Source organism: Zootoca vivipara, chromosome 11, assembly GCF_965207765.1.
Source record: "Zootoca vivipara chromosome 11, rZooViv2.hap1.1, whole genome shotgun sequence".
Classification (NCBI taxonomy): Eukaryota; Metazoa; Chordata; class Lepidosauria; order Squamata; family Lacertidae; genus Zootoca; species Zootoca vivipara.
Window position 1 is genome coordinate 3,364,718 of NC_142594.1, and position 15,603 is coordinate 3,380,320.

General features: G+C 44.3%; 1 protein-coding gene and 1 long non-coding RNA gene across 2 annotated transcripts in view; one reads left to right on the plus strand and one right to left on the minus strand.

Moving 5' to 3' along the window:
* Window positions 1-11,359, minus strand: part of VOPP1 (VOPP1 WW domain binding protein) — a 37,301-nt gene extending 25,942 nt beyond the window's left edge. The window contains exon 1 of the mRNA XM_035101372.3: window positions 11,051-11,359. Coding sequence (XP_034957263.1) covers window positions 11,051-11,137 — 87 coding nt within the window. The 5' untranslated portion in view covers window positions 11,138-11,359. The remainder of the gene's footprint in view (window positions 1-11,050) is intronic.
* Window positions 11,199-14,610, plus strand: LOC148684185 (uncharacterized). Its single transcript, XR_015946303.1, has 2 exons — window positions 11,199-12,008; window positions 13,782-14,610. It is a non-coding gene; the product is annotated as an uncharacterized LOC148684185 (long non-coding RNA).
* Window positions 14,611-15,603: the final 993 nt, after the last annotated feature.

A 15,603-nucleotide genomic window follows, 5' to 3' on the forward strand; every position in this document is an offset into this window, starting at 1 on the left:
GATGAGAATGAGATACACATCTTTATACAATACAAAGGAGCTCTGGGGCCAAATAGTAACTTCTATTAACTAAACGAAACTAAGACTAAGGAGGCTCGAGCAACAAAACCACAAATGAGACTTGCAACAAAATGTCACAGTGTGGATTGCTCCTTTCCACTCTTCCAGGCAGCCAGCCATGCCCTCTTCCAGGACACATAATTCTGCTCCCCTCCCCTCTTGGTTTTCTGCCCGCCTACCTTCCAATACTCTCAAGTCAGACAGCATCCCATGGCCCATACAGATAACCAAGGGCAGATAAAGTGAGAAAGAAACTGGGGGGAAATGTTCTAGAATTTCAGGAAGAACTAGCTTCACATTTGGGCATGGAGTGTAGTGAATACTTTTATTTAGCCAGTCTGCTGATGAGTATAACAGGGTGCTAAAAGTAATAAAGGTAAAGGTAAAGGGACCCCTGACCATTAGGTCCAGTCGTGACCGACTCTGAGGTTGCGCGCTCATCTCGCATTATTGGCCGAGGGAGCCGGCGTATAGCTTCCAGGTCATGTGGCCAGCATGACAAAGCCGCTTCTGGCAAACCAGAGCAGCACATGGAAACGCTGTTTACTTTCTCGCCGGAGCGGTCCCTATTTATCTACTTGCACTTTGACGTACTTTCGAACTGCTAGGTTGGCAGGAGCTGGGACCAAGCAACAGGAGCTCACCCCGTCACAGGGATTCGAACCGCCGACCTTCTGATCGGCAAGCCCTAGGCTCAGTGGTTTAACCACAGTGCCACCTGGGTCCCTGCTAAAAGTAATATGCATTAATAAAACTTGACACCACTAAAAGTTGGAACTGCATTCTAGCAATTAGATATCGTGGACTAGGAACTTGATTAACTAAAGGCAATACACATGCACTTCAGAATTTTCGTTGTGGCCAGAATACGCCCTGGAGCCAAGGATCACTGGACTGTGCAATCTGAGTCCCTTCTTCATGTGCCTCCTCCCTGAGAGGCCTGGAGGGTGGCAACCATGAGAATGGGCCTTTTCTGCAGTGGCTCCCTGCTTGTGGGATGTTCTCCCTAGGGAGGCTGGCCTGGCCACCTTCATTGCATATCTTTAGGCACCAGCCAAAAACATTTCTCTATAACCAGGGCCTTCAGCTGATTAAACTATGGCCTTTTAGATGTGTTCTTGAGGGGTGGGGGGTTATTGATTTCGCTCTTGTTTTTCTTATGTATTTTGTGTCCTTATCTTGTGAATCACCCTGAGATCTGCAGGTGAAGGACAGTATACAAATTTAATAAATATTAGTAAGTCATCATCATCAAAGTAGAAACCAGATGAACCTAGAGCTGGCTCTCCCCAATCTCTCTCACCGCCAAAAGAACGCAAGCGAATGAAAGAGAACCTGCACAAACAACGCTGACATCAAACCCCACATATATCAAGTAAAACAAAAACATCACCACCCAATCCCACCCCCTACTCACCTTGTTTCCCCTCTTTCTTTCCAATGTCTCAAATAATGAAACTGATTTACAAAAACAATACAGTACATGTAATAATATAAGAGAGAGACACTGCATATACCTTTGTAAATTAAGAAATCTTTAATAAAAATACTTTTAGAAAAACCTAGGGCTGGCTCTAAGGTTTTGAGGCCCCTCCCAAGGCAAGGCCCATAAACTGATAGAGTGGCCCAGACTCCCCTCCGAGATGAACCCTTGCATGAGACCCAGTCTATCTAGTGCGCATCATGTCCTCTGCCTTCACACATTCCTCAAGCTGTCTGCACTTGAAAGACTTCACTAGAGGAGAACACTCACTCATGTTAAACTGAGTGCTTGGAAGTTAGAAGGAGTACCACACAGCCTTGCACTGCCTCCATTTTACTTGGGCAAAGTCCCTTTCTGACTGCTGAGCATTGGCAAAAACATAGCCATACTGACCTCAAGAACCAGCCCAGAAAGATGGCTCTATGGCTGATGGAATTTCATAAGACATTAAAATAAATGTAATCAATAAAGACAAGGCATTGGCAATGCTACAAAAATGACGACTATGGAAACACTAGAATGACTGCCCAAATCTAATTGCGCAGGTAGCCTCTGCGTGTCTTCCTTCCCCTCCACACACTTTCTCTCAAGTAAATTGCTTTTGTTTATAATCCTACTTTGCTCTGTGCCTCCACTCTAAAACTACTCATGCATGCAATTTCCAAGTAATCAGGTTTAATCGACATTTCTAAAGTGCACTAAGATTTCTGCATGAAAGATATTACAAATGTACATTACTTCTAGCTTAAACGTCTATCAGCTGTAACAGAAGAATAAATTGACCCATTAACTCATTGATGTACTTCAATAAAGCTACAGCCACAAAAATGGAATTAAGAAGATTGAATCCAGGGTAAAGTAAGAGCTATCTATAAGAAAACTAGAATACTTGGCAGACCTACCATCGCCACTAATTTAGGATTGCCTGAGCTTTTTTTTGGCAAAGTTGTTGCATTTTTATTTATTTTTTTAGTTTTACCCAAAGTTATTGAGGAAAATCAGCAAAAATGACAATGGGTTGCCATATGTCCGGACACTGACTGCAGTATTCCAGGTATGTCTGGGAAATTCCGGACACATGGCAAACCTCTCACAAAAAAATCCATTGGTACTGAAATGTTTTGATCAGTTATTTTGCACAATCTTTTCCAAATCCACAACTTTTTTTCCATTTTTCAGTTTACATACATCACATTTCATCCTAAACCATCCTCATCTTATCTTTGATAATTAAAAACTTTTGACATGCAGTTGACTGCAAATGTTAGGTGATGCTTGCGTGTTGCAACTTTCTTCCACTTATTAACACAGGCATGCAAAAGACCTTTAGGTTGTCTGCCTTTTGTGCATTTAATTTGTGTCAGTCTAATTGGCTGTTCTTCAACTGTATAAAGCTGAAACCGCACATGTTAAATGTGCGTAAGTTGCAGTCATACTGTATTACCCAAGGAGAAGAAGGAAACAAGATCTTGGGCTGCTAATTTCAATGGCTGCCATGAAGTTCACTTGCTTCCCAGTGACTACATGCAAGAACTTAATTCGTTCTGGAGGTCCGTTCTTAACCTGAAATTGTTCTTAACCTGAGATACCATTTTAGCTAATGGGGCCTCCCGCTGCCGCCGCCGCACAATTTCTGTTCTCATCCTGAAGCAAACTTCTTAACCCGAGGTACTATTTTTGGGTTAGCGGAGTCTGTAACCTGAAGCGTCTGTAACCTGAAGCGTCTATAACCTGAGGTACCACTGTATTGGATGCTATGAGAAACCAGTCCCACTACTCTGAGAATTTTGCCTTTCTCTATTCTTAATACAGCTTCCGACCAATTTTAGACCAGCCAGGTCAAATTTTGCTCACTTTATCACACGGGATAGAATAGAAAACATTCAATTACAGCAGCAGACTGTAATTACTTAATTAATATTAATACAATATGGGAATGGGGGGGACCCTCTGGGGAAAACTCTTCAGAAAATATTGATAAACCACCTCTATAGCTGAAGTAAATCAAGTGAACATTCAATTTAATCTTTTCTGCCTTCACAATTTTTTTCTTCACAAGCACAGAGACTGATTCACTGTGTTGACCTCTTTTCATTGTTATCTTCAGTTCTGAAAATATATGCAGATGTGCATTTCCAAAATCTTGGTAATGGCAATGTTTGAAAGTAAAATTAATCTAGTGCGTTTTCATTCCCCCAACAGCGAAGAGGCTGGCCTATTTGACATACTGTAGCTATTGCCATTTCCAAAAGAGCAAGACTCCATTTCAGAAATCAGCAAAGCGCGGCTGCTTTGGTTGGGATGTGTATTTCCTTCTACATCACCTAGGCAACCAAACACATGGTCTCCTGCTCTCCATACTGCCAATATAGTGGCTGTCCCTTCCTGTTTGAGTATTCTTAACCTTTACTGATTTCTGGCCATTACCTCTTCCTGTGACAATTACCTCTTCCTGTAAACATTGGTTTTAATTAGAATGAACAATGGAACAGGTTATAATGGAACAATTATCAGCCTGGATAACTCAATTGGTTAGAGTAGGCTTCCTCAACCTCAGCCCTCCAGATGTTTTGAGACTACAATTCCCATCCCACTGGTCCTGCTAGCTAGGGATCATGGGAGTTGTAGGCCAAAAACATCTGGAGGGCCAAGGTTGAGGAAGCCTGGGTTAGAACATAGTGCTGATAACAGCAAGGTAGCAGGTTTGATCCCTGTAGGGGACAGCTGCACATTCCTGCATTGCAGGGGGTTTGACTAGATCAGGCACCCCCCAACTCGGCCCTCCAGCTGTTTTGGGACTACAGTTCCCATCATCCCTGACCACTGGTCCTGTTAGCTAGGGATGATGGGAGTTGTAGTCCCAAAACAGCTGGAGGGCCGAGTTTGGGGATGCCTAGACTAGATGATCCTCAGGGTCCCTTCCAACTCTGTGATTCTAGGTGGAAACTTACTCCCTCTCCCATTTGGCCTTCAAAGCCATAACAGAGGCATGGGTTAAGCAAGATGGTGAATGCAACAGCCGTGCCGAGCTCATAGGGACCGCCAAGACCAACTGGGGGGCCCCAATGTGAAGGTGGAGAGGGCTGTGTGGAGCCCCTAACCACCTACGACCTCAGCTCCACCAGGACTGGGATTGCCCCATGAGTGATCCAGCAGAGCTCGGAGGTCTGGAGGCTTCCGGAGCTGAGCAGACAACTCAGCAGAGCCCGCCAAGCTGAACACTCACTGGCCGCTGCTGCAGCCATTGAGAGAGAGAGAGGTAGGAGGGGACCTGGAGAGCCAGGGAGGCTGCATAAAAGGGTGTAACCCAGTCCAAACTTGGCCCCAACCCAACCTCTCTGGTGACCAGGGAGGGAAGCGGGAAGGGGCCCATAGGGGAGCTGCGTAAAGGTATTGCCCAGGAGAAGACAGGCGCTGTGCGGGCCCTCCCCTGCCGGCAGAGGGGTGCCAGTGGCGGATGGAAATGGACACAGGATCCAAAAAATATCTTTTCTTAATTAAAAAATATATTTTAATACATTATTCATTCATTCATTCAAACTCTCAAGAATTAAAATGACAGTGCCCATAAAGAGGCCCTAAACCAGTGTTTCCCAACCAGTGTGCCTCCAGATGTTTTGGGACTACAACTCCCATCATTCCTGACCGCTGGTCTTGCTAGCTAGGGATGATGGGAGTTGTAGTCCCAAAACATCTGGAGGCACACTGGTTGGGAAACACTGCCCTAAACCAACACAGCTTCAGCCCTGATCCCTCTTCTTTTTACTTTTTTATTTCTCTCTTTTTTAATTAAATGGGGGAGGGAATCGGACAGTCTTTTTCTCTCTCCCTCCCTGCCCTCCCATATTATCATCACCTCTCTTCCCCGCCCCCCAAAAAAAACTTCCCCCCACTTTATTGTTATAGCTATTATTTTTCCTTCTTTCTCTTTCCTTTTTATCTTTAAAGTGTATATACCTATACCTATATCTATCTATCTATCTATAATAAATAAGTAAATAATAATTCCCTCCTCTCAAAGGGGTTTTCTATATACTTTTTAATATATATATATATAGATAGATAGATATAGATATAGATATAGATATAAAAAGCCTTTCAGATACCACCACCTCAACATCTTCAGTTTTCTTTTTCTTTTTTCTTAACTCCAAAACTCTCTACTCTTTCCATCCCTCTCCTTCTTCTCACTTTTCTTCTCTCTCCTTCCCCCCCAAACAAATAATAATAATAAATACATAATATTTATTATTAAATACATTATTATTACATAAATACAATATTATTATTGTACAATATTATTGTACAATATTATTACATAAATAATAATAAATACATACATACATATATCTCCCCATCTACTTTCAATAGTAACCCCCCCTTTTGTGGTCTTTTACCTCATACTATAACTTGAATCACTACTGCAATTTTTTATCATTACTATTACTAATTCCACCCCCCAGAGATGCATTTTAAATAAAAGGACACATTCTACTCATGTAAAAACACCAGGCAGGTCCCACAAATAACACAGAGATGCATTTTATATAAAAAGGATACATTCTACTCATGTAAACACACACTGATTCCTGGACCGTCTACGGGCCGGATTTAGAAGGCGATTGGGCTGGATCCGGCCCCCGGGGCTTAGTTTGCCTACCCATGCCCAAGGCAGTTGGATGGCATCTCGTATGCAGTGTTAAAAACTCAGATATATAAGTTATGCGCCAAATGGTTCCTTAAAGCAAAGTTGCAGTTGTCAAAGTGGAATGTCTGGTTACCATTTTGGGGTAAGACAGTTCTAAAGTCTTGTTTTTCAAATGATGGACTGACTGTGATTGATTGTCAGTTACACATCTGGCAAATTCAGGTGACAACCATGAGCTACAGTAGGTTAACAGCTTTGAGAACTTAGGTCATGTCAGACTAATCTGATCTCATTTTTTGACAGAATTACAAGCCTGGTAGATGAAGGGAATGCTGTGGATATAGCCTATCTTGATTTCAGCAAGGCCTTTGACAAGGTGCCCCATGATATTCTTGTAAAGAAGCTGGCAAAATGCGGGCTAGACAATGCTACCATTCAGTGGATTTGTAACTGGCTGGCTGACCAAACCCAAAGGGTGCTCATCAATGGCTCCTCTTCATCCTGGAGAGACGTGACTAGTGGGGTGCCACAGGGTTCTGTCTTGGGCCCAGTCTTATTCAACATCTTTATCAATGACTTGGATGATGGGCTTGAGGGCATCCTGAGCAAGTTTGCAGATGACACCAAATTGGGAGGGGTGGCTAATACCCCAAAGGACAGGATCACACTTCAAAATGACCTTAACAGATTAGACAACTGGGCCAAAGCAAACAAGATGAATTTTAACAGGGAGAAATGTAAAGAACTACACTTGGGCAAAAAAATTGAAAGGCACAAATACAGGATGGTTGACACATGGCTTGAGAGCAGTACATGTGAAAAGGATCTAGGAGTCTTGGTAGACCAGAAACTTGACATGAGTCAACAGTGTGATGCAGCAGCTAAAAAAGCCAATGCAATTCTGGGCTGCATCAAGAGGAGTATAGCATCTAGATCTAGGGAAGTAATAGTACCACTGTATTCTGCTCTGGTCAGACCTCACCTGGAGTACTGTGTCCAGTTCTGGGCACCACAGTTCAAGAAGGATACTGACAAGCTGGAACGTGTCCAGAAGAGGGCAACCAAAATGGTCAAAGGCCTGGAAACAATGCCTTATGAGGAAGGGCTTAGGGAGCTGGGTATGTTTAGCCTGGAGAAGAGAAGGTTAAGGGGTGATATGATAGCCATGTTCAAATATATAAAAGGATGTCATATAGAAGAGGGAGAAGTCCAAAAATCCATTATAAAAGAAGGTCTGAGTCTTCCTGGAAGCCACGCTCTCCTACCTTAGCACACTCCCTGAAAACTCCAGATGTGTTGAGGCCCTAAATGCTTAGATCAAAAGATCAAAGGAAATTCTGGTATAGCAGCCAAAAAAAGCAAAACATGTACATGAAACATTAACAACTTATGCTGAAACACCCTGTTTATAAAGTCAATTAAAGTTTACAATGAATACTGCAGGGCTTCTCCTAAATGGATAGAACATTGAAAGCTTAATCTTCTATTGTGCTGTCGTGCGGTTTGCTGTGCAATCACTGTTGTACATTCTGATTACGTTCCTTGGGATAAGGGAAGCAGGGGATGATTGACAGTTATTAAGTTCCTAGTGGACTTTGAGGAGCTTTTGGAGCCAAGCTAAAGCAAATGTTTCCATGGACAGAATACGGTATTTATCCGTTTCTCTGCTCTCACAGGGAACTTGAGATCAGAAAGATTAGGACTAGAAATACCCTTGTGCATCTCAGAAAAGGGATCACCATAAACCACCTCTGATTTCCAGAGGCAAAAGAAACAGAACTTGGGTCTCTGTATCTCACACCACCCACCCATGTGGACAACTTCTGCAATGAGAGGAAGTGGGGGAAAGCTACCATTTCTTCCATGACTTTTCACGCACCTTGCATGTGAAGAGCCACTGGAAAAGCCACTCAGGTCATACTGTATGTGCAAATCCAGTTTCCCATGATAATGATGAAAGAGCTGCAAATTGCTTCTTCCTCCACCCCCATATACACAATACACACATCAACCTGGCAATACCCCCAGCTCAGAGTACAAAAAATGTGTGCAGGCGATCAATCCAAAAATCTGCACTAACAAGTGTGTTCATGATCACTCCTTAGTATGGAGTGATCCATATGTTTTGATCATTCGATGAACATACAATCTGAAATCCCATAACTAACAGAAAGAAGACATTTATGTTTCTGGATACCTCCTATGACAGGGCAAAGACGGAGTGTAAACACATTGTTTGCAAAATTATTGGGGAGATTCACTGCCTCATGAATCAATGCAGTTCAGTGCTAGGGTAGTTGACCTCTACCTAGGAGCCATTGTGTCAAATCTGTAAAAATCAAGGGCCATGGGTGAAATACCAGGATTAAATTTTAAAAAATCCTTCCAGCAATACAGTCCTTATGGTCATTTGTCATTAAAGATCAATCAGAGATAAGAGTCCTGAAACAGACAGACCCCATTTAAGAAGCTGGGCGTTGTACTACCTAATCAAAGAAGGTGGGATTTTTATTTCATTTGCACACTGCTTCTATTACGAAAAATTAAGCAGTGCCGAATCTAGAAAATGCCTTAAGTGCTTTACAAAGGCAAATAGCCCAAAGAGAAGAGGCCCAGCTACAGACAATCTAAACCCTCTTTGATTAAAACAAAGCAAAACAGCATGATGATGTGTAGCCCAAGGAGATTCATGAACATTACTCTTTCAAACACAGTGATCTTTCCTGGCATGGCTAAATAAAGGCACCTGAACAGGTCTTGCAATGAAAACTTATTTTCCTATTTTTTCTGCTCATGAAACAAGGAAGTGCTGCCTCCAGCTTAACGGAGCCAGGTTTCAGACAGTACAACCTGCTTGAATGCTGGGGCTGGGCTTTTACTGAGCCAATCCACCATCACCCATGGCACATTCACTCAGTCCTTTGCCTCCTTAAAAGGTAAGTGTAAAGGTACCCCTGACCATTAGGTCCAGTCGTGACAGACTCTGGGGTTGCGCGCTCATCTTGCGTTATTGGCCGAGGGAGCCGCTGTACAGCTTCCAGGTCATGTGGCCAGCATCACAAAGCCGCTTCTGGCGAACCAGAGCAGCACACGGAAACGGCGTTTACCTTCCCTCCAGAGCAGTACCTATTTATCTACTTGCACTTTGACGTGCTTTCGAACTGCTAGGTTGGCAGGAGCTGGGACCGAGCAACGGGAGCTCACCCCGTTGCAGGGATTCGAACTGCCGACCTTCTGATCAGCAAGCCCTAGGCTCTGTGGTTTAACCCACAGCGCCACCTGGGTCCCTTCCTTTGCCCCCTTGCTCCCCCTGAAATCGCCACTCACTGGTTTTTTTAAGCACCTGTAACTTTACTTGTAACTTGTGACAAATAAGAATCTCTCCCAGACAACCAGCCTGGTTCCCTCCCTACCCTTCAATATGGAGAAAAGACTGTGAGGCCACAGCAGTGGCTCCTCTTACATTACTTCTCCATTCCTTGTGGTCCTCTTTCAACAGCTTTCCTTAAAACAACAACACTCTAGTATCTGGATTATAATACAAATATTGGCACACAATGTCCAGTTAGGCCCTGTCACCAAGCTGAGTAGCCACTCAATCTTGGATTGTACCAACAGAGCCCATACATTCTTGATTCTGAAAAATGTGAATAAGTACTGTCTTTGAGTATGTGTAGAGTATATTTTGATCACTATTTGAGTAGCCACAGCCTCCCCTTATTTACCAGGGGGTGGGGGTGGGACTTTCCTAGCAGGCAGAAAGCCCTAGGCCTCTCTACTTAAATAAAATAACTACTGAAGTTAATCTACGTAACAGGATCATATTTGGGAGGACACAAAGCAATAATAAGAAAGTACTTTAATGAAAACGAACAGTAATTACTTTGCAATACGAATGATTTCTGGTTTGTATTTGTATTATATTTATTTGCAATGCGCAGGAAGCTAGTGATAATCAGATATTTCTCTATAAATAAAAACTCAATGGTAACGAAGAAACAAGGCCCGTGCCATCAAAAATGTGTAAAACCTAAGATGTATCAAATCTGTGTATCGACATCACATTTAGTTCCCTGCGGAGTTAACATCAGCAGTTAGTAATAAAGGTAAGAGTCCTCAGTCCTATCTATGAACATATTCCTTTGAATCTACAAAGCAGTTAGGTCTATTTCTTCAGGTCCAACTGCATGCAACATTAAAATAAAATGAATTAAAATAAAATAAAAAGCTGTCATGGGACGCTAGAACCTTGAACTCTGCATGGGCAGAGTGTATGGCTTAACTGTTTTCCCCAAATCATTCTTCTACTCAAAATCCCTCTTCCCATATATTTTTATCTCTACAGTTAAAAGGAAAAGTGGTCATGAATCTTATTCCCTGCAGAGGAAGGGGAGCAATTTGGGAGGAGGCATTAAGTCCAGGGAAATGCCCTGAAGGAAAAGGCTTAAGTAAGCAGCCCTACCCCACCTTCACTTTGTTCAAGTTCCCAGCCTCCCTATGGTAGCTTTTCATAAAAAGGCTGTCAGTGGAAAATTCTGTGACATCCAGCTAGAGGTGCTAAACCTGTCTGCAGGCTGGAAGATTGGAAGCGAGGATTTGCACACGACTGAATGCTGCTACTTTGAAGAAGCCTAGCTCGGACAATAATATAGTTTACCATGATCTCAATAAGAATGAGGCTATTCCCTGCCTATGTTATACGGCCTATAATCGTCCGGGTGTACCAGTCCATTAAATCTCAACAGGGCTTCAAATGTATGGGAGTACATTGTGGATGGCAGAACACCCTGACGCCAAGCATCTATAATGATAACAGTAGCCTAGTAATAGCAATTCAGATTAATAACGATCTGTCTTACCTCCAGGAGCAGGAAGAGCAGCAGTAGTATCCCCTGCTGAAAATGGTTCATTTCTCCCTCTCTCCAGCCGGTGCCCCTTTTCCTCATATGCGCTCAGAAGCCGCCAACAGCAGCGGCATCTCGCTCCCGCTGGGCGCACGAAGGCGTCTCCGAGGGCGCACGAAGAAGGCGAAGGCACCCAAGCGCGCCGGTGCCAAGGGGTGCGGAATCTCCCGGCGCGGAGGGGAGGGAAAGCTCAGAGGAAGAGCTGTTGGCAATCTCCCAACAAGAGCCTCAAAAAAAAATGAAGGCGGAGGGGGCGGTATCCTCGGATTCTCCCCCCTCCCTCTCGGATGCGAGACTGTTTATTTCCGAAGTGACCAGAACAGTGACTTTCCAAGAAGGGACGAAGGGGATCCGGGAAGGGTCCGCCCGCCCGTGATAAGCAAGCAGCTGCTGGGGTCGTGCCCCCTCAGGTTGGGTCTCCCCCGGCGCGGTCGCTGTTCCCGGGGGCGGCTTTTCCCAGGGAGCGGCCACAGGAGGGTCTCCGGACACTAGCGCCAGCGAGGGCGCACAAAGAGGAGGAGGAGGAGGCCGAAGCAGTGGCGGCGGCGACAGAACGGCCGGACTGGGAAGGCCCGCCTCGCCTCGCCCCGCCCCACGGACTCCGCCTAGCAGCGCCTGCCCGCCCGCCTGCCCCCGCCCAGCCGCCCAGGCAGCCGAGAACCGGCGTGGCCATTGCGGCTGCTGCCTCGGTGGGCAGGGGAAGAAGCGCGCGGCGAGGAGGAGGCCTTACAGGTCATAATCAGCACAGTTCGATTTGTTCCTGGAAGGAGACCGGTAGCCATTAATGCTGTTCTAGCAAGGGAGTCATGGTGTTCCCTATAACCAGCTCCAATTGTGAGGACAAGGTGCTGCTCCTAACACGATTTAATTCAAGTAAGAAGTGAAGCAGCCACGTCCTAACTCGCTTGAAAAGGTGGGTTAAAAAATACAATTAAAGCCTGGATTCTGTCCAACCTTCCAGGACGTCTTTAATTACAAATGGGCATGAGCTGCCTATTTCAACAACACAGAGGCTACAGAAACTGTCAGGAAGAGGTTACTCATTCTCAGTGGTGTTGCAACGGGGTGGGGGTGGTGTACCCCCAGTGCCATGTCTCCGGGGGGTGACAAGGCGGCACCCCACCGCGGCGGCACGAGCAGCCATAACGCCACTGCAGCTGCATGTGGAAGATCCTCCATTTCCAGCTGCAGCTGCGAGCAGAGGATCCCAGCACCACACCTGGCAAACCGCTATGTAGCACGCTTGTGCGGTGTCGCTACATACGGCGCATACATCTTACATAGTGATGCCGCACATGCATGCTACATAGTGATGCCCTGCCCCCGGGTACACATCATCATGGGCGTACCCAGCATGGGGTGGGGGGCACCTGCCCCCCCTAGAAGCAGGGCAGCTGGAGAGGACAGGCAGGGACGCTGCCTGCTGTGCTCCGCCTCAGCCTGCTTGGCTGAAGCAAAACGGCAGCAGCAGCAGCGAAACTGCTTCCGTTGAAAAAAATCTGGACCTGGGCTGACTTCAGCCCACACTCCTTCAAGTCACAGCAAGCACAGCACAGAAAGTGCTGCCCCACAATGCTCCACGGCACCTCATTTGCTGCCTTGTTTTAGTCACCACTGCCGTTAAAGGAGCGGGCGAGGCAGGAGTGCAAGCGCGGGTGGCTCCGTGTGCTGCCTTGCAAACGGCCCCCTTTCCTCTGGGGGGCGTGGACGTTGACCATGCCTCCTGGGGGGATCCTGTCCACATCATTGCCAGCTAGCCAATTGGGTGGCTAGGGGGTGTGGCTGGGGGGGGCCCTAGCTTTGATCCTGGGTACGCCCATGCACGTCATGTTTGCTGCTCCAGGTGCCCGAGTGGCTTCCTCCACCACTGCTCATTCTTACTGCTATATGTGTTGATAAGCAGCAGAGTATGTTCTCCTGCTTATCAACACATATAGCAGTAAGAATGAGGTTGCAACGTTGGCTGTAAAGCAAGGGTTTCTTGTTATGTTTGAACAGTCTTCCACTGAGAAGAAGACATCTTGCAAAGTGAAGGCTAGCACAAAAAGCTTGAGTAGTGAAACTCATAGTACAGTACTAACCCAAATTATTGGAGGGGCTCTAGAAGGCTAGGTGCATTTTAGAATGTATACTAAAGCTGGAAATTAGTAACCCCTAATTTGATGGAGGAATTGTATTCTCGGATTTGGTTCATGGCCCTTATGGAAAAACATGGTTGTCAATTGAGGGAAAGAAAGATTCCAAGGAGAGAGAGAGAAATATATTTTAAGTGAAATGGTTTTCTAAATATGTTTGGGTCAAAGAGCATGACTGGACTGTATATTTGTGGGAGATTTTCTCTTGTCTACTTGTTTTGTTCTTATGTCTGCTATAATCAAATGTCTACGCGTGTGCTTTTTTCTTTGCCAGCTTCTCTTTGAAATAAGTAACTATGCAAGCTTTAGAAGACATCTGAAGGCAGCCCTGTTACTGTATAGGGAAGTTTTTAATGTTTAACAACAACAACAACAACAACGTTTTTCTATATGCTGGAAGCCACCCAGAGTGGCTGGGGCAACCCAGTCAGATGGGTGTTGTACAAATTATTGTTGTTGTTGTTGTTGTTGTTAGTCCTAATAAACTGTTCTTTAAAAAGAAAAGCAGAAAAAACAAGCCCACTCTTAGTATCTTTATTTTCTGCTTTCAGGAAGTGTTGTTATTAAAGACTTCCGGCTCATTGCCACAGAAGATGGCTGAAATTCCATCGTCTCCATTTCAAACGGGCAATTAGAAGCTGAGATGGGAGTAATCAGCCTCCCAAACTCCTCCAGGGCCAGAGGAAATAGTCTCATCTGCAGTTGCCCAACATCTGGCCCCAAATCCGGAGGGAATAAGGGGCTGGGGGGGGCGCTGGATGGAAAGCCCCCGCACAATTCAGGCACTCTCCAAAGCTGTCTCCATATAGCGCAAAAAATAAAAAAGTAGTCACAGTGCAATTATTAGAAAGGTTTTCTGTTATAAATGCCCATCTCAGCTCTGATAATGCCATAAACTGATTGAACTGTCCTGTAGGTACTGTAGTTGATATATAATGACTGCACAACCAGTATCTTACTGTCCTCAAGTCATTTGCTTTTCCTATCTCCACCAACAGACTTGACAACAGTACTCTCCTGGGAGCTGAATAAATATGGCACTGTAAGAAAAATGATACCTTCCATTGCCCATGACCCATAAATACTGGTACCTAAGTGTTGCTTTATTGGAACCTTGGTTTGGTTTTAACACAATTACTTAGTTCTGTGAAATTTATATTTCCTCTCTCACCCCCCAGGCCCCAGCTCTGATCTAACTGATGGTTGCTGCAATGTTTTAATCTCTTGATCTCTGTGATAAAGTGTTTTGTTTTGATTTTATATTTTCCTTATTTGTCTCATTGCAATTCTAATTTGTTTTTACTTTTATTTCACCCAGATAACTTTTTTATTTGTTGGTTGATAATTTGAATAAATAAGTAAATCTTAAGTGTAACAACCTGATAGATATTGGAAAGTAAATGCTGTTTGTTTGGTGCTGTTAGGTCCTTTTCCAAGCTATACAGAGAGGGAAATTTAACTTGGAACTTGCTCCATGTCATGCAGGATGACATGTTCCCTGATAAGTCTGCCTTTAAACATTGTTTGTATCCGCCATGGGTTCTCCTTTCTCACATTTTGCGGTTAGGGGACCTGTTATTTATTTGTGATATTTAATATCCCACTCTTCATTATAATTTCTGAGTGTGGCTTTCAGAATAAATTTTTTAAAAAGCAACAAAGTTAAGAACTAATAAATAATAGGCAAAACATAATAACACCATAATGAGATAAAAACTTGTGGTTTTTGATTGTTTGAAAAAAAAACTACAATAATCTAAAAGGCCTGGGAAAATGAATAAGTCAAAAAGACAACCAACTCAGCCCTAAGTGAACACTTCTTGGGAGAACTTGCAAAGCCAAGGTGCTATCACAAAAAGGCCCTGTCTCTGATAGCAGTTGGTCATGGAAGTGAGTCTCTGAAAAGGGTAAACTCCCGGACAGATTTACATGGGAGGCAGTCATCCTTGAGGTGATTGAGTATTAAGCTGCATAGGTCAACACTTTTGATGGTCCCCAGAAATGTGCTAGAAGCCACTGTAGTGACACCCACCCTGTGGAATGCCCTCCCACCAGAGGTCAAAGAGAACAACAATTACCAGACCTTTAGAAGGCATCTCAAGGCAGCTCTGTTTAGGGAAGCTTTTAATGTTTGATGGATTTCTGTATTTTAGTATTTTGTTGGAAGCTGCCCAGAGTGGCTGGGGGAACCCGGCCAGATGGGCGGGGTAATAATAATAATAATAATAATAATAATAATAATAATAATAATATATTATTATTATTATTATTATTATTATAGTGATATAATATAATATAGTGATTTAGGCTTCAACTAACATGGTCTGCCCCTGGTAAATAAGGACAGGTGGAGCATAGGCCTGTGTACGGCAG